This window comes from Pseudorasbora parva, chromosome 14 (assembly GCF_024679245.1).
Source record: "Pseudorasbora parva isolate DD20220531a chromosome 14, ASM2467924v1, whole genome shotgun sequence".
NCBI classification, from domain to species: domain Eukaryota; kingdom Metazoa; phylum Chordata; class Actinopteri; order Cypriniformes; family Gobionidae; genus Pseudorasbora; species Pseudorasbora parva.
Genome location: NC_090185.1, coordinates 4,024,784 through 4,044,963, shown reverse-complemented (window position 1 = coordinate 4,044,963; position 20,180 = coordinate 4,024,784). Strand labels below are relative to the sequence as shown.

The 20,180-nt window shown below is 38.4% G+C and overlaps 2 protein-coding genes across 5 annotated transcripts in view; one reads left to right on the top strand and one right to left on the bottom strand.

Moving 5' to 3' along the window:
- tbxa2r (thromboxane A2 receptor) overlaps nt 1-2,036 on the top strand; it is an 18,393-nt gene extending 16,357 nt beyond the window's left edge. For 2 of the 3 annotated variants that reach the window (XM_067415243.1, XM_067415245.1), the window contains exon 3: nt 1,467-2,036. In XM_067415243.1, the coding sequence (XP_067271344.1) occupies nt 1,467-1,808 (342 nt within the window). In that variant the 3' untranslated portion in view covers nt 1,809-2,036. The remainder of the gene's footprint in view (nt 1-1,466) is intronic. The other variant, XM_067415244.1, reaches the window with a different exon arrangement.
- A 229-nt stretch (nt 2,037-2,265) lies between these two features.
- Nucleotides 2,266-19,396, bottom strand: gipc3 (GIPC PDZ domain containing family, member 3). 2 transcript variants are annotated; one of them, XM_067415290.1, is made up of 7 exons: nt 18,921-19,396; nt 17,393-17,578; nt 13,952-14,132; nt 9,476-9,585; nt 9,313-9,394; nt 8,162-8,315; nt 2,266-4,821 (listed from the first exon to the last, which is right to left on the bottom strand). In XM_067415290.1, the coding sequence occupies exons 1-6, from the start codon at nt 19,185-19,187 to the stop codon at nt 8,164-8,166; spliced, it is 978 nt and encodes a 325-aa protein (XP_067271391.1). In that variant the 5' UTR covers nt 19,188-19,396; the 3' UTR covers nt 2,266-4,821; nt 8,162-8,163. The 2 variants fall into 2 exon arrangements, with proteins under 2 accessions (XP_067271391.1, XP_067271392.1); XM_067415291.1 differs by lacking the exon at nt 18,921-19,396 and adding an exon at nt 17,656-17,823 and having other exon boundaries at nt 2,268-4,821.
- Between the last annotated feature and the right edge of the window lie 784 nt (nt 19,397-20,180).

Here is a 20,180-nt window from a genome sequence, read left to right as displayed (position 1 = left end):
TAAGTGTTGTCACCTTGTCATATGAGCTTCACCTGTGACTAATAATGGATAAATTAGGTCTCAAGTGTGTATAAAAATAACCCCAGTACACTAGACCTTCACATCAACTGTAACTAGACCTCTGCAAACATGCCTAAGATTCACCCAGAGACTAAAGTTTTGATTATCAAGAGGCTGAAGACCAGATCCACTGCTGATGTGGCAGACACCTTCAATGTGTCTCAGCGTCAAGTACAGAGGATAAAAAAAAGATTTGAAGAGACTGGAGACGTTTTTGACAAGCCCAGGTCAGGCAGACCCCGCAAGACAACTGCTCAAGAGGACCGTTTGTTGGCTCGAAAATCCTAGGCCAGCCCATTTTCCACTGCAGCAGAGCTCCACGAGACCTGGTCACCTGAAGTCCCTGTGTCAACCAGAACAGTTTGTCGGATTCTGTCTCGAAATGGCCTCCATGGTCGAATCAGTGCCCAGAAGCCAGCACTAAACAAAAGACAATTGAAAAACCGTGCGGCATTTGCCAAGGCCCACAGCCTGCTAAAAGGATGGACGCTGGAAAAGTGGCAGAAGGTGGATTTTTCAGATGAATCTTCTGTTGAATTACACCACAGTCACCGCAAATATTGCAGGAGACCTACTGGAGCCAGAATGGATCCGAGATTCACCCAGAAAACAGTGAAGTTTGGTGGTGGAAAAATCATGGTCTGGGGTTACATCCAGTATGGGGGTGTGCGAGAGATCTGCAGGGTGGAAGGCAACATCAATAGTCTAAAATACCAAGAAATCTTAGCTACCTCTTATATTCCCAACCATAAAAGAGGCCAAATTCTGCTGCAGGACGGTGCTCCATCGCATACTTCCATCTCCACATCAAAGTTCCTCAAGGCGAAGAAGATCAAGATGCTCCAGGATTGGCCAGCCCAGTCACCAGACATGAACATCATTGAGCATATGTGGGGTAGGATGAAAGAGGACGCATGGAAGACGAAACCAAAGAATATTGATGAACTCTGGGAGGCATGCAAGACTGCTTTCTTAGCTATTCCTGATGACTTCATCAATAAATTGTATGAATCCTTGCCAAACCGCATGGATGCAGTCCTTCAAGCTCATGGAAGTCATACAAGATATTAAATTTGGATCTCACAGCAACTTAATTTGCTTAAAAAAAAATTTAATAAATATTTTTTCTGTGAAAATTATTTATTTCAGTGCATTAAACATCATTTGGGAGGGTTTTAGCTTTTCATATGAGCTATTTCTAACACCAATGAATTAATTAAAAGTCAGGTTAATATCAGGTATTTCTAGAAAATAGATAAGCGACAAGACTTTTGTCAGGGACTGTACATTAATGACCCAGTTTAAATACAACGCTTAATGCTAAATCCCTGAAGTAACCCTTTAACCGACTGGAGTGAAGTTCATGCTCAGTTTTTCTCTCACATCCTCTCCTTTGCTTTCGACAGGTGTTTATTGCGCAGACCGTGCTTTCGGGCAGCAAGCCCGAAGATCGCCAGCTGCTTCTCTGGCTTCGTTTTGCGACGTGGAACCAGATCCTGGATCCCTGGGTCTACATCCTCTTCCGACGTGCCGTACTGAAGCGAGTTTCGCCCAAGGTGGACTGGTCCCGCAGCTCGATCGCCAGCCTCTACCCTATGATATCCTCATCCTTCCGCAGGCTGACTCGCGCCTCGCTGGGAGGAACAATTGACCAGTTGGAGAACGTACAGCCAAATCCAGATAAAACCAGACGAGAGGATACGGCCTTACCTGTGCAAAACATCCTTGCCTCATCTGGTTCCATTTAGCAAATCTAGAGTCTCATGGAAAGACGTAAAACATAGACACCTTTTAACCCGTCTCTTGACTTCAGAGAAGGTCTGACGAAACTCTGATAAACTCGCATGCACTCCTAGAGGAAAACCTGCAGTAGAAACTGGGAAAACTGCAGTTTGGGCTCAAAAAATGCTCTTCTTACTCAGTATTTGTGTCTTGTTTCTAGTCCAAACATCTAAAAATTCTTAAATCAAGAAGTATTTACTAGACGAGCAAAAGTAATTGTCTTGTTTTGGGGAAAATAACTCAAAATGAAGAGAGTTTTTGCTTAAAATAAGATAAATAATCTGCCAATGGGGTGAGAATAATAATCTTGTTTTCTGTTTGAATTAAGATTATTTTTCTCACCCCATTGGCAGATTATTTATCTTATTTTAAGCAAAAACTCTCTTCATTTTGAGTTATTTTCCCCAAAACAAGACAATAATTTTCACTTGTCTAGTAAATGTTTCTTAACGTAAGAATTTTTTGAAATTTTGACTAGAAAAAAGACAAAAATACTAAGTAAGAAGAGCGTTTTTTGCAGTGTAAACACGCCTTTTTCCTTGCTGATAAGACTATGAGGACCACACACTCGGTTTAAACATTAGCCTTGTTTTATCTGGGAGCGTTCTTGTCTTTTGAGGAAACAGTCGGCTATTCTTGTGCAAGGAAACATGAGGTTAGGTATTTATATTGTGTCATAACCCAAACTCATTCAACCCTTGTTTCTTTGGATTGCACAGGCCAATTGTTCTCTCCAGTATTTTGATCTTTATTTTGATCTCTCTGAGGCCTAGCGTACGCTGCGAACAGAAGCTCGTCTGCTAGCTAGAGCTGCATCGCTAAAAGATCGCGACTGCGATTCAAACAGCCACGCGATCTTATTCCTAAATGACAACGATTCAGCTCTTTCTATTTCTGTCATGTACAGCTTCACCAAACGTCTTTTCAAACACACAGTATTAATAATTTAGATTATCACAGAATGTTCATAGTTCGGATATTAACGCTGATGTCTATAGTAGCGATCAAAATAGTGTCAAATCATCAGTAGGTGGTGACAAGTGACTTTTAACAATGTTTTTATCATTGAATCATTCATTCAAGAGATTCGTTCAGAAATGCTGATTCATCCTGTAATGAAACGAGTGACGTATTTATGAGTGAGTCGTTGAATCAATCATTCAAGAGAGTCGTTCAAAAAACACTGATTCATCCTGTAATGAAACGAGTGACATATTTATGAGTGAGTCGTTGAATCAATCATTCAAAAGAGTCGTTCAAAAAACACTGATTCATCCTGTAATGAAACGAGTGACGTATTTATGAGTGAGTCGTTGAATCAATCATTCAAGAGAGTCCTTCAAAAAGCACTGATTCATCCTGTAATGAAACGAGTGACGTATTTATGAGTGAGTCATTGAATCAATCATTCAAGAGTCGTTCAAAAACGCTGATTCATCCTGTAATGAAACGAGTGATGTATTTGAGTGAGTCATTGAATCATTCATTCAAGAGATTCATTCAGAAACGCTGATTCATCCTGTAATGAACCGAGTGAAGTATTTACGAGTGAGTCGTGGAATCAATCATTCAAGAGTCGTTCAAAAACACTGATTCCTCCAGGAATGAAACGAGTGAAGTCTTTATGAGTGAGTCATTGAATCATTCACTCAACTGATTCATTCAAAAACACTGATTCGTTGGCTTGATTTTTTTTATTAGTTGGCCAGTGATTTAATGATGTAAAGTGACACTTGGTTGGAGGGGTTGGAAAATAAGAGTGTTTGCTAATGACATTTTTGGGGTGGTGTCTTAGATTTCATTAGTGCCCTCCCACTTTTTCAATGGTTTTCCCCATTCGTTTAAAACAAAGCCATAAACCAAACCAACCAGTTACGAGGTGAATCAAAAATAAGAAATCTGACAAAAATACAGGCCTGTGTATTTAATGGTTTCAGTGAGGTAAAGAACTACAATTCCCTGAAGAACTGCAAATGACATCATTGAATTAAAAACAATGAAAAAATAAAAACTACTGCTTTAATATGTTAATTGTTTATATACAAACAATATATTTTATTATGATTGCATAAAAAAAATATTTAGACAAGTATTTCCATAGTTTATAAGCACAGGGAAACGCAGTGCTTCATGGGAGTGGGCGGAGCTCTTTTGTCCCACTTCTCTCATTGGTGGAATTTCTCAGCAGAATCATGGGTAATGTAGTTTTTCACCAAGAATTGTGACATACACTTTTTTTTTTTTTTTAAACAAGTTGAAATATTGCCAATGGCTTTAACATGTTCCTTCGGTCGCTATATAAGATGTGCAAAGAGATTTAAGAAAGTAATGTTAAGTTCACGTTGACTGAAGGACTTTTGTCGGCCATTTTGTGTAAATGTACAAAAAGTCTGGATGCAAAATTTGTGGTATGTTGGAGTGCTTTTAATCTTTACACATCTTCAAATATGTCACATCAGGTCATTTTAAAACACAATATACATTACGCAAACACTTTTCCTGATTTTTTAGTTAAATAGCTACACATTAAATGTGTACATATAATTAATTCAATCGTGATAATTCATATATACACAAGCCATTCGTGTCACAAGATCTCATTCATCGTAAAAGATCATTCATTTCACCTGTAACACGATTTATACATAACAAAACAAACAAAGGCTAGGCTAGACTAAGCTAAGCTAATGTCTGCTACCATATACTTGATTGTAATGCATCTAAAGTTAAATATATAAAGTAAAACACTTAAAAGATTGGTTAAACCCCTAGTTAGCTATACACATCGATGGGAAATACAGTTTGACCAACTTTGCATAGCTCTACACACTTGAATGTTTGCGTTATCCCCGGTGTTTAGCCGCTAATACCTTGACGTTCTCCATTCCTCGGGATCAAATGTAAGAATTGGGAGGATTGAGTGTATGAAAACAGATGAAAGACGTCACAAATCAACCTCTCAGATGGTCTTGACTTACTCTGGAAGAAAAAAACCCAGGAGGAAAAGCATGTGCTCGTGTGAGATAGCGTTAGCCTGTGAAGTCTGGCGTTTGTCAATGGTTTTCTGTAAGTGTGTTTCTGTGAGGACTGGATGTAAATAAAGGCCTTCTGAGATGACCTGATTTATTTGTTCTCTCCATCATGGGCGTCGGAAGCAAATAAAGCTGTTTTCTTTAACGCAGTCTATTGTATAAAGTGCCATTTCAAGCAGAGCTGCTCATCACATCCACATCGCTATGATCAGACGCTTTCGTTCTGCTGCCAGTTTTGGAGAGTGTTTATTTTGTTACCGAGAGGAAAGTGTGCTGTATATATTCTATAGAAACGCTTCTCAGCAGCCCGGATGACGTCGGGATGTTAAGCCAGCTCAATGTTTCACGAGTACTGGATTTTAACTTGGCCTATTTTGCAAACAAAATGACTCTTGTCGATTTCTTTCGTGGCTTCTTTGTAGCTGAAGCCAAAATGCGTCCACACTACAACTCTGTAAACCGCGGGAGCGGAATAATGCTATCGTCTTGTGAGGTTTGCTAATGCGCACACACACACACACATGCTGCGTCCCAATTCGCCAACTTATACTACGTCCTAAAAGTATGCACTCTTTTTGTGAAGAAAAAGTACATACTTTTGAGTGTGTAGCAGAAAAGTATGCAAGCTTCGGGACTACTTCGCCATCTTTAACGGACTCTGACGCTTAGTTACGTGCATCCCGTCACCGTTTAACTGCCCTGTCAATCATCGTCAGATTCGTCACGGTTCAAATCCTCCACATTCAGTTAATCTCCTGCCGTATCGGAGAGAAATGGAGCCGCTCGTTGATCTACCATGTGTGTGTTTAATGCAGAGACTCTCCTCGTGTTTGCAGTTTAAATATAATGATGCATTTAAAAGTTAATGGCCAAACGTGTCATTACAAAAGTTCACAATGCTGCTGCAGGTGAAATGTAATGTGGACAACACTGAATAAATATATTTTTGTCAGGTTAAATATTGATAGTTTGTCACTCAAACCCCTTTATCTAAACTTTTCTACTTAACCGTCGAACTCGCACATCCATCATGTTTGTAGTTTTTTAACGCTTTTTATCCGCGTTTGTAGTTCTAATCGAATCCTCGTCCAACTCGCAGTGTGTTGTGGGTAATATCAGCCGTTAGAGTGCTCATCGATCCATACTGTGAATTCGGACCGGAAATAGTAAACCATCCGGGAATCTTTGGAATACTCTTTTCAACATACTACGATTTGGGACATACTCATTCTATTTTCGAATACTATTTAGGATGGATAGTATGCGAATTGGGACGCAGGGACACACATTCACCTTGCGCGCTTCTCTGGCTCCGCGTCAGTTATGTTCCTGAAAAGAAGTGCACTAAAGAGGAGAAAAATTTTTTGTTAACATGCTACTTGAAAAGAGAATTTGTTTTTACATTTTTTTATATTTGTGAAGTAATCATTTTGCAACTTTGTTTATTTAAATAAAGCAGAAGTAACCAAAAGTTGTTTCTGAACAAAAGCTTTTGTAGCACTGATTAATAACCCAAAATGCAAATCACAAAAACAAATTAAAAGTCATGAAAATTCATTTTGATTTAGGTTGAAGACGCATCCACCTTAATTATTAAAAAGTATCGTTATTGGTATCGGACCTGTATTTACTTGGTATCGGATCGATACCAAATCTAGCGGTATCACACACCTCTATTGCTAATGCGCACACACACACACACACACATTCACCTTGCGCGCTTCTCCGGCTCCGCGTCAGTTACGTTCTGAGGTAACACTGCCATCTAGCGGTTGGGTTGTACACAGTCTGTGGTTTAATTCGAACCCAAAGCCACAAATCTTGGATGTAAATAAATAAATAAATAAATATCGATACAGTGTTTTTGAGAATCGATACAGTATCGCCAAACATAATATCGCCATAGTCACGTTAAATGCCATTTACATTAAATACAAATATACCGGCGTTTACTAAACGATTGATTGGACCCGACAAAATTACGGAAGTTATTAACCGTGGCTATAGTGTAGCGGTAAGACTCGATGTCATCAAGTTTTGACGCAAATCGATCAGAGGTTCTAATCCGCCTTTTGCCGAAATCGCTCTACTCCCTTTTCCCATCACATATATCGGAAAGGCATTTATTTTCAATAAAAATGGAGAAAATATTAGAAAAGTGGAAATAAAGCATCTAAAGTGTTTAAAGGACATCTCCGGCGAGAAATGCCCCTCGGGGTGATGAACAGATGGTTAGCGAGTCGATCGTTCTCTGGGATGCGTTTTCATGAGAATCGAATGTAAAGAGTTTTATCTCTAAACACAGATTAGCTTATAGCGCTTGTCTATGGGGTCAGTGAAATTAAACTGCTAGTTAATACCGCTAACAAGGCTCAACATAGCCTCACACTAACACGGCAGCATAATGAGGGTCCCTACATGCAAACCGAAGCATTGAGAACTTTGTAAGAGGACAAACAGTTTAATAAGAAGATACTTTGCAAAGTGCATTAAGCGTTTACAGACGGCGGCCATCTTGGGAAACAGTCTCGACGAGTCGAGCGGCGAGCGCTGTGCTAAGTGATGAACTGTGACTTTGAGTCTCATATGGTCCGTTGTTTCCGGAAGAAAACACTTAACGTGACAGAGAAAATAAATAAATAAAAATAAAAATGTCCATGTGATTAGATTTCAGAAACTTAATTCCTATCGAGCAGCTCACTTAGCACAGCGCTCGTCGCTCGACTCGTCGAGACTGTTTCCCAAGATGGCCGCCGTCTGTAAGCGCGTAATGCTCTGTCTTTATAAAGTATCTTCTTATTAAACTGTTTGTCCTCTGACAAAGTTCTCAATGCTTCGGTTTGCATGTAGGGACCCTCATTATGCTGCCGTGTTAGTGTGAGGCTATGTTGAGCCTTGTTAGCGGTATTAACTAGCGGTTTAATTTCACTGACCCCATAGACAAGCGCTATAAGCTAATCTGTGTTTAGAGATAAAACTCTTTACATTCGATTCTCATGAAAACGCATCCCAGAGAACGATCGACTCGCTAACCATCTGTTCATCACCCCGAGGGGCATTTCTCACCGGAGATGTCCTTTAATTATAAGTGTGTCTCGGTTAGGGGTCAGTAAACGGACATGTGCTGAATTAGAGACGATAAAAGTGAGTGGATCTGATATCATTGTTTGTAAAAAAGTGGGTGGGTCTTGTCCCACACACACACACAATGGTTCCGACGCCCATGCACACACACTTTTCTTACACCGTTGCCAGTGAATATCTGAAAGGATGCATCTCCAGCTCACCTCTAAATGCGGCCGTTCTTGGCGTCCCCCAGAGCGCCCCACACCTCAAACAGAAAGACGTCGGGGAAGCCAAAATCGCCCAAAACCGAGTCTAGCGCCTCAGCGAAATCATCCGGGTTCTGCTTGTTCCTCCCGGCCTCCACAATGGTCGTCGCTGTGAGACACGAGCGAGATATGAGCTCAGAAACACCTGATAACATCTGTGATGTCCAACATTAAAACTTCTGAACAGGAGTTTTACTTTTTTATTTTTTATTAAAAAAAATATATATTTTTTTAGTTTTGAACAGGAGTAAGGTGTCCAAAAAAGTAACTTTTTTATTTTATATAAATATATTTTTTTCTTTTCTTTTTTTTTTTTGAACAGGATGATGTCCAAAAAAAATATTTTTTATTTTTTACAAATATCTTTTATTTTTTTCATTTAGTTTTGAACAGGATGAAGATGTCCCAAAAAAAATTGTTTTTATAAATATTTCTATATAGTATATATATACATAATATTTTATTTTATATACTATATACTATATATATCTAGTAGTTTTAGTTTTGCAGTATTAGTTATTTTAATAGAACAAAATTTAAGTTTTTTTAATATTTAGGTATATTAAGTAACACATTTATATTAATTAAATATTTTTTATGGTCTATTTGCCTTATATATATTATTTACATATAATGTAAATGCAATAAGTTTAAAAAACATATAATAAATATATATATATATATATGTTTGTTAAAATGTTTTTTAAATTTTATTTGCCATATATATAATAAAACAACTGGCTTTATTTGCCATATATATAATAAAACAACTGGCTTTATTTGCCATATATATAATAAAACAACTGGCTTATTATTATAATAAAACAACTGGCAACTTATTTGCCATATATATAATAAAACAAACAAATACATACACAACAACAATAATAATATTAAAATAAATGAATTAAAAAACTTTAAATGTTATCTTAATAGATTTTTCTGGAAGGATTCGATCCCGAGAGAGAGAGAGAGAGAGAGAGAGAGAGAGAGGTTAACTGGCCAGCGCTCCTGATATGTTGCAGTGAGTTCATGGGAATTATAGGAAGGTTTTCCTCGAGCCTTTTATAGTCACGTCAGACGCTGAGGGCCAAACTTCATCTCACCGAGCTCGAGGTCACGGATCCCCATGTAGCTCTCGAGCAGGTCGTCGACCGTCCGGATGGCCTTGTCCTCGAACTCGCTGGGCTGGAGGAAGACAGAGGATGGAGATGAGTTGGAAGAGTTTAGAGAGCAAAAGCCGGCCTGGAGCTCTCAGCCTGAACTCACGATTTCCTCCACGCTGGCCGAACCTTTGGAGCGCAGCCGCAGAGTCTCTTTCCCGCTCACCATCTTACCCTCGCTGGACTTGGCCGCTCGCGTCCTCTGGCCTATCATGTCTGACACACACACACACACTTATGTGAATTATGGGGACTTTCCATAGGCGTAATTGATTTTATACTGTACATTCATACACACTATTTTCTATCCCACTACACTGCCCTTAATCCTACCCTAAACCTACCCATCACACACACACACACACACACAGGTTTGTTTCACTATATTAGTGAGGACATTACATAGACTTCCATTGATCTCACACACACACACACTGCCCCTACACCTACCCATCTCACACACACACACACTGCCCCTACACCTACCCATCTCACACACACACACACTGCCCCTACACCTACCCATCTCACACACACACACACACACTGCCCCTACACCTACCCATCTCACACACACACACACACTGCCCCTACACCTACCCATCTCACACACACACACACACTGCCCCTACACCTACCCATCTCACACACACACACACACTGCCCCTACACCTACCCATCTCACACACACACACTGCCCCTAAACCTACCCATCTCACACACACACACTGCCCCTACACCTACCCATCTCACACACACACAGCCCTTTAACCTACCCATCTCACACACACACACACTGCCCCTACACCTACCCATCTCACACACACACACACTGCCCCTACACCTACCCATCTCACACACACACACACACTGCCCCTACACTTACCCATCTCACACACACACACACACACACACACACACTGCCCCTACACCTACCCATCTCACACACACACACTGCCCCTACACCTACCCATCTCACACACACACACTGCCCCTAAACCTACCCATCTCACACACACACACTGCCCCTACACCTACCCATCTCACACACACACACTGCCCCTACACCTACCCATCTCACACACACACACACACTGCCCCTACACTTACCCATCTCACACACACACACACACACACACACACACACACACACACACACACTGCCCCTACACCTACCCATCTCACACACACACACTGCCCCTACACCTACCCATCTCACACACACACACTGCCCCTAAACCTACCCATCTCACACACACACACTGCCCCTACACCTACCCATCTCACACACACACACTGCCCCTACACCTACCCATCTCACACACACACACTGCCCCTACACCTACCCATCTCACACACACACAGCCCCTTAACCTACCCATCTCACACACACACACACACTGCCCCTACACCTACCCATCTCACACACACACACTGCCCCTACACCTACCCATCTCACACACACACACTGCCCCTACACCTACCCATCTCACACACACACACTGCCCCTAAACCTACCCATCTCACACACACACACTGCCCCTACACCTACCCATCTCACACACACACACTGCCCCTACACCTACCCATCTCACACACACACACTGCCCCTACACCTACCCATCTCACACACACACAGCCCCTTAACCTACCCATCTCACACACACACACACACTGCCCCTACACCTACCCATCTCACACACACACACTGCCCCTACACCTACCCATCTCACACACACACAGCCCCTTAACCTACCCATCTCACACACACACACACACTGCCCCTACACCGACCATCACAGGAAACATTCTGCATTTCTACATTATAAATCTATTTAGATTGTGGGGACCGCGGGCTGGAGTTCTCAGGTTTATATTACATTGTGGGGACATTTGGTCTATATAAAAAAGTTATATAAACAAGTACACACACAAACACACACACATCTCAGTGACATCAGGGCATCAGCGATTGGCATCTACGACGCAATTTAAAGTGGGCGTAACAAAAAACACAGGAACCCAGATTGAATCCCAATAGCGATTGATGAAAGCTAACTCCAGGCTTCAGCTTTTCCTGTTTACGGCTCTGGACATGTCTGAGAAAACCCTGACCTCGGACCCCGCTCATCTGCTCTGGGTCTCTAACTGCAATTACTGGAGATTTTATTAACATAGTGTTTATTTTCCCATTATATCATATTTTAATGTGCATTATTATTATATTTAAACTTATATACATACTTTTGTATACATGCATACAACTTATATAATGGTTAAATATGTATGTAAACCTGTATATATATATATATATATATATATATATATATATATATATATATATATATATATATATTAAATTGCATTTATTTTTTGTAACTTAAAAAAGAATAAAACTAACTTATTATTACTTGAAATAAAAAGTATAAATTATAATTGTGTATACGTGTTATTATATTATGTTAAAATTTATGTTTGTGTGTGTTCGTGTAAAAAAGCTTTGAAATTGCTTTGTCACCAAATTTGCAGTAGGTCTAGTTCAACTTTTAAACTACGGTCAGCTAAACATTAAATGAGTTAACTTAGCTACGCTAAGCTACAAACAAAAGCTAACGGCAGTGAAGTTATCTGACAGGGAAATCTCTTTTAATATGCTAAACTACTAGCTGTCACACTACTGAAAAGTAGGCAGCAATCACTACCTTCAGTTAGTAAAAAAAACTACCTTAAGTTAGCTAGAAAGCTAGCGTCAAATTAGCCTTAGCTATGGCTTTGATCTTCAATACAAACACAGAGAGGGAATTCAGTGCGCGTTCAGGAGTGTAATTGCCCGACTTTCTCTCACAAGGGCTAATCCATCACTCTAAAACATCCAATTAGCTAATGCTATAATGATAATCAAAGGCCTTTCAATTATTAACAGCAGTAATTTGCTGTCGCAGAAAGCGAGCCGCCACGCTCGTTTCGCCGCCGCATATTAAGGCTAATTCTGAATTTGCTCAGTCCGCCGAGCGTGTCGAGGAACAGAGATGGAGATTAGTGTTTGTTTTTGGACCTGTGGGAGGAAAACCTCCGTCTAATTATTAGTTATTATTATTTACTGCTCAGAGACCGTAATTACGGCAGGAGGAATCAGACCTGCGGAGCAATTACAACTCATATCGTTCGTAAATCCGTGTGTGTGCAGATAAAACACACTGAGACCTTCCCAAGCGGTGTGTGCTCGAGTTAACCTGAGTGTTTTGTGACTCGGGGTGTCAACAGCTTCCCGTCTTTCCTTGATAAATGTTTGTGGGAAATGTGTGACTGTTCATTTCTGTGATTCAAAACGGAATCCATTAAAAAGAACAATTTCAGGAAATCTCCTCTTCAGGATTATAAATTACGCCTCTTCCTATTTCCTCAATGGCAAGGGTAATATTATTCTAAATCACTTGTGTTTGAGCGGATCATAAAACTTATATACATACTTTTGTATACATGCATACAACTTATATAATGGTTAAATATGTATGTAAACCCATATATATATATAGGCCTACAAGTATAATATTTAAATATAAAATATTAAATAAAATAATTATGTGAAGTATTTGTACATATACTAATATACCACTCCTTTATATATATATATATATATATATATATATATATATATATATATATATATATATATATATAATATTAAAGTATGTATATAAGTTATTATTAAATAAAATATGATCTAAAGCATGTGTACATATACTATACAACTCATGTATTTGAACAGTAATAACGTTTTTCCACGTTTGACCACATGGTAGCGCTGTACTCTTCAGTATAAGGTTTCTACTTTTATATAAATGTGTGTGTGTGTGTGTGTGTGTGTGTGTGTGTGTGTGTGTGTGTGTGTGTGTGTGTGTGTGTGTGTGTGTGTGTGTGTGTGTGTGTGTGTGTGTGTGTGTGTGTGTCTGTGTGTCTGTGTGTCTGTGTGTTGTATTATATATTTAAATACATTTTAATTTAGCATACTAGCCATATATTACATGTTTGTATTCATAAGCATATATATATATATATATATATATATATATATATATATATATAGTCACAAAAAAGAGTACAAAATTGTAAAATTATTTTCTGAGAGTGTATATATATATATATATATATGGAGAGAGAGAGAGAGAGAGAGAGAGAGAGAGAGAGAGAGAGAGAGAGAGAGAGAGAGAGAGAGAGAGAGAGAATAGGCCTTTCTCTATATTTAATATTTAAATACATATTTGTGTTTTTACACATCTACGTATTCTAAAATAAATACATTTATAATACTTCATTTGAAATTATAATGAACAAATTTAGCAATATAAAACAATTTAAACAGTAAGATATAAACAATAGCGTGCTGTCCGTAGTCTGACCACACGGTGGCGCTGATACTCTTCAGTATAAGGTCTAGCGAGTTTTACCGATGGTCCTCCGTTCATACTTTGTAAACCTAACCAGCAAATGACAACCGATCCATGTGCATTAATTCCGTACGGATCAGTCGAACCATAACATAACACGGTGCTCGTTTTGGGAGACGCTTGTTCTGACTCACCGAAGGCTTTTTTGGGCTCCACCAGGCGCAGGGTGAACGGCGTTCCTCTCGTCTGCTCCTTCAGCATCTTTGCCACTTCATAATGTCGACATCCCACAATACTCTGGTCATTAATGGCCTCGATGTGATCGCCGACACACACCGTTTTTATTCTGTCAATGGTGCTGCCTTCCTTTATCCTCTAAAAGATGATTTAACACAACATGTTATAAAAGTAAAGTAGGCTACGAGCGTTCAGAGATTTACTGTGAGACTTGTTATAACAATGTAATAAGTAATACATCATTATTGTAATTAAATATTCATAATGTAATACTTTTCTCAACACAATAAAACCTAGAGCTCATAATAAAATGTTTACATTGGGCCTATATGAAATGTATACAGGTCATATTTTAATTACAGTAGGCTAATAGCTTTCAAAACATAACCAATATTAGTATTCCCTTACAGTACATCAAAAACTGGTTTACTCTCCATAGGCATAATGGTTTTTCTGTTAAAAAACTGTATATTTTAACCAGGGTCGGGCCGAGGCATAAGCGAACTTAAGCGGCAGTGTATGGGGCCACCAGGGGGACCCCAAGAGCACTTGAAATGACTTCAGCTGCCGCTGAATGTTCCTTTATGTTTGAAATCGCGAAATGGCCTTAAAACAATTACTAAATAAACTGCAAATATATGAACGGATTGATTCTGACAGCGCTGCCCGAGCTCGCGGTGCCATCGGCTGGACTAAAGCTTGTTTGTCAGGGTTCAAAGTCCGAAGTGCGAGGGAAAAAAGCGGCGCTGAAACTGAAACGGGTTTTTTTATGAATGGATGGATTTGAGAATGCGCTTTGGTTTAGTGCAAATATCTTATTTGACATGCTGTATGTTTTGGACGGAGTACAGCATAGCTTCCAGTTTCTGTGCACAGTAAATGGGAAGCTCATTTTCGGCCAATTGTCTTATTTATTTAAAAGTAAATTCTGCCCTACGTTCCTTTTCAAGAAAATGGTCTTTTACCCTGTGAATGAATGAACGATCTAAAAAAATATTAAACTCTGTAAAACTGAAACAAGGAATGTGGTGTATAATTGTGTGAAATGTATGATGAAAATGAAGCAATTTCGCCAAGGAAATATCAAAGAAATAGGTTGCAGCAGTTTTTATTTCGACTGAACTTGAGAAATCTGCGATGGGACTGAGCGCGAATAGCTTCCGTGATTCCTTATAGTACAGAATCGCTGTCAGTCAAAAGGAGATGCAGACCCTCCAATCATCACGCAGACGTTCGGAGTCCGGGCCAGCCCACTCCCCATTCACTCCCAGAGACGCTGAGCGTCCGTGGGCGGGACATAATCGCAGCGTTTATCCAATGGCCGTCTAGTTTCGAAGCGCTGAAAAAAAACGTTCAAAGCAGCAGTCAATGGACGCTGGGCTTCAATAGGGAAATGCACTGATGCTGCGGGAATGTATGAGAAGGAAATCGAGTCAGCCGACCTGCTATATGTAACTGATTCTGAACGAACTCGTCTTTGAGATGAACGTTTTCTAACGCATTTTTAGTCAATACAATGTTAATATAATAGTACATATTTGACCATTAATTTTGTGACATTATAAGGGAAGCCGAGCTTCCCTTGCAGTCTTAAAGAAATCGCCACTGCTGCAAAGTGCTATAGTCTATTGTTATGAGAATAATTTATAAATATGTTGTTGTTGTCAACAAATAGAAGTACTAATGTCTTTCTGCGTGAATTTCCGCCAAAATAAAAGCTCTGCTTAATGTTTGAAAGAAATCCACCCTTTCTTGTTTTAAAAGAAGTCTCTGCTCACCAAAGGCTGCATTTATTAGATCAAAACCACAGTGAGAGTTATATTGTGAAATATTTTTGCAATTTAAAATAGCTGTTTTCTATGATATATATATATATATATATATATATATATATATATATATATATATATATATATATATATATATATATATATATATATGATATTTGTATGTGATATGAATATCAAGTAAATTGTAATGTATTCCTGTGATCAAAGCTGAATTATCAACATCATTACACCAGTCTTCGCTGTCACATGATCCTTCACAGATTATTCTCATGATGATTGGCTGCTCAAGAAACATTTATTTTTTATTATTATGTTGAAAACAGTCGTGTAAACATCTTTTTTAGGATTCTTTGAAAGCTTTCTATTTTAGATAAATCCTGTTCTTTTGAACTTTCTATTCATCAAAGAGTCCTGGGGGGTAAAGATATGTGAGCATATTTAGCATGAGACTTCTTTAAAGAAAAAGAAAAAAAATTCGTACATATCCCAGTCTGAACCGTACTGTAAGACTTTGAATATTAAAGTGCAAATGAACACCTGAGCACTCTTGTGGGTTTGCTACAATTAAAAACCGTGTAAGGGTAAAAACATGACAGACAGACATGATGTAAGCAACACAGCTACAACTAATACAACTGATAATGGGTGTGCGATTATTATCAAGAATTGACAATAGTCAATCGGTACCGAGGGGCCCCCAAATAAAATTCTGCTTAGGGCCCCATGAAGGCTTGGGCCGGCTCTGATTCAGACCCATCACACTAAACGAAGGGCGTTTTTACACACACACTAAAACAAAAATGTTTTTTTAAGCCATTTGCTTTATGGACACACACACACACACACCTCATTGCTATATTGATACTGTTGGGGTTGTTATTTATTTATTTTATTTTTTACACACACCATTTTTATACAGTGTTGTACCACTCATTTAACACTAAAATTATACTATATATATATATATATATATATATATATATATATATATATATATATATATATATATACACACACACACACACATACATACATACATACATACATACATACATACATACATACATAGGCCTACATACACACACACACACATACACACAAGTAAAAGTAGTAGTAGTAATAATAGTATAGTAGTAAGTCATCTGGTGGATTTTGTAGCAGGTGAAGACTAAATTTAGATTTTTAAAGTGTTTGTAAAGAAAAAAAACAATGCTTTATGTTTAATAAACATATAATAATAATAATAAATGCATGAACATTTAAATGTAGAGACTGGCTTTTAGATTTTTAAAAATATAGCCTACTGTAAGGGAATACTATTTTTTTATGTTTTAAAAGCTACAATAATGTAATTTGTTGATGTTTATATTCTCAATAATTGCTATGAACTCTAGATTTCATTACACGTTGATAAAAGTATTAGCCTACATTGTGAATGTTTTATTACAGTGATGTAATAGCCTTATTACATTATGAGTTGACAGACTTTCCTTGAACTGTCGTTTTAAAAAGGACTGAACGTTTTATTTCTGTTCGGTCAGAACATTGAGAGAACTTTGGCAGAGCCTCTGGTCGTTCCTAGAACGTAATTTGGTAACTAACACCTACTTTAATGAAGGCGTATCCCGCGCCGTTGTCAGTGATGGTCAGGCCGAGGGCATCTTCTGTTTTAATGACCTCCACCTCTTTGGTCTCTCCTCTCACGTGTGCGAAGATGAAGTCCTCCAGTCCGATCTGACCGCCCAGCAGCTTCTGCATGTCCACTTTATGGGAGTTTAGCGTGCAGAAAAGGATCTTGGGGAACGTCAGGAGATTTGGGTTAGATTGATACACGCGTCAGTCAGAGAGAAAACAAACACCAAAACATTTACCGCCGTTTTCCACAGTCGCGCTACAGTAGATGGCGCCATGGTGGTTTATTGTAATGATAACCCAGCTGGGATGTTACTAGTATTTGTGTTTTAGGGAGTTAATTAGGGAGTTCAACGAACGTCGATTAAAACCATACAACGTTTAACTATGCTAGTTATGCTAACAGGCGCTAATCCAGTTTGCTAGTATTTAGAGCTGGTCGAGCAGTTGTTGGTCATCAATTGTTGGTCAACGATTGTACTAGGCGTAAAATGTGACGAAAATCTAATGATGTTTAATATATTTATCTTTTCAGATATATTTACTATGTATAAGTAATGCATATATGATGTGTTTGTTTATTATTAGGTAAGTTTTATGCTAAACTTTCGACTCAAACTGAAGCATGTTTGTTTGGTTTAAGATAATAACTCACTTTTCTAGCCTTGACCTCTCACTGAAATGTTTTTATAACAGGTTTTTGAAGGACATTTCCATGAAGGCCGTGTGGTTTTTTCACAATTTAAAGTGCTTTTGAAGGAAACACCACAGATAAAGCTGATCGGTTATGTAAGATGATCTGGTGATATGGGGGCCATTTCGTTTTGATTCCATCTCTTTTATAATAGATGTATGTAAATTGTATTAAAACCAATGTATTAGGAAACATGTATGTAAATATAAAAATGCACACTTTGATTGATATTATTGTATTTACATCACAAGTTTATTATATATATATATATATATATATATATATATATATATATATATATATATATATATATATATATATATATATATATATATATATATATATATATAAACATTTTTATTTATTTTTTATTGACCTAAGAATCCAGATGACTGATGGAATGAAAATATATGGAGCACTATATGAGAAAACTTTTTGCCATTTTTTATTTTAAATTTGGCTTCTTTTTTTACTTATGCCTAGCAATGTAACATTAAAACATATTTATTTATTACCATTAATTAGCATAATATAAAAATATTAATATAATATAAAATATATATATAATTTAAACATTTTTTAATGTACTAGTGATTACCAAAATATGAAATATGTAAAGTTATTTTTGTAACCAAAAAATAAAACTCTTTACATTGTTAATAGCCATAATAATCAAGATTACCAACGGAATGGCAATATATTTTATAGCAAGTTTCAACCATAAACAAGACGTTTACAATCTAAAGAGCAAACTCCAATTGAGTTCTCGAGTCCTTTGACACGAAAGATGACAGTAAAGACTGGCTGTACCTCAGAGGCCGAGATATTGAAGACCTCTGCGATCTTCATGTAAAGCTCCCTGACGTTGGTGAAGCCATGAATGCGACCCGTCGGGCTTCCATGTGCCAGCTGTGTGTGAAAGACCAATTTGGGCCTTGGGCACGGATCCTGTGGCAGGGGTGGCGCGGATGGGACCGCGCTCTGGTTCTCCTCGTCCTCCGGTGAACCTTTCGAGTCCTGCACGTTTGGACTCATGGCCTCGTGGTCGCACGCCGTCTTCTCTGAGTCCTGCTGCATGGTGAAGACCGAGGCGTATGCGGGCCGTCTGTAGTCGGGTCTGGTGTGTTAAATTAAAGATGAGGGTAGCCAGGCAACGCTGCACAGGTGAGCGGTTTGGGGCCTGTTTAGTGGAAACCCAAAACCAGATCTTATGTGTGACACTGGAGAGCGGGACGGACACCTGAGGGGAAGCTGGAGACCATCTGTCCATACGGCTGCTGGCGGCGGCGCCATATTCACACCACACACTACAGACATGAGACGTGTGTGTGTGTGTGTGTGTGTGTTTGGGCTGTTGGTGGACGGGGGGGGGGGGGGGGGATGAAGGGATAGATAGATAGATAGATAGATAGATGGACGGATGGATACAGACAGATAGATAGATAGATAGATAGATAGATAGATAGATAGATGGACGGACGGATGGATGGATGGGCGGACGGACGGATACAGACTGATGGATGGATGGATGGATGGATGGATGGATAGATAGATAGATAGATAGATAGATAGATAGATATATAGATAGATAGATAGATAGATAGATAGATAGATAGATAGATAGATAGATAGATAGATGGATGGATGGATGGATGGATACAGATAGATAGATAGATAGATAGATAGATAGATAGATAGATAGATAGATAGATAGATAGATAGATAGATAGATAGATAGATGATGGATGGATGGATACAGACTCATAGATAGATAGATAGATAGATAGATAGATAGATAGATAGATAGATAGATAGATAGATAGATAGATAGATAGACGGACGGATTATAGACAGACAGATTATTGGACAAAAAACAGACAGATAGATGGATGGATGGATGGATGGATAATCAGACAGACGGATTATTGGACGATAGATAGATAGATAGATAGATAGATAGATAGATAGATAGATAGATAGATAGATAGATAGATAGATAGATAGACTGAGAGGATGATAGATAGATAGATAGATAGATAGATAGATAGATAGATAGATAGATAGATAGAT

What these genes read in the sequence shown, in the direction of transcription:
- gipc3 (XM_067415290.1), bottom strand. Translation starts at nt 19,187, where the DNA reads ATGCAGCAGGACTCAGAGAAGACGGCGTGCGACCACGAGGCCATGAGT. An exon ending in GGAGCCCAAAAAAGCCTTCG is followed by an intron (nt 9,586 to 13,951) that starts GTGAGTCAGAAC and finishes TGTGTGTGTCAG; the next exon opens with ACATGATAGGCCAGAGGACG. An exon ending in GATCCGTGACCTCGAGCTCG is followed by an intron (nt 8,316 to 9,312) that starts GTGAGATGAAGT and finishes CGTGTCTCACAG; the next exon opens with CGACGACCATTGTGGAGGCC.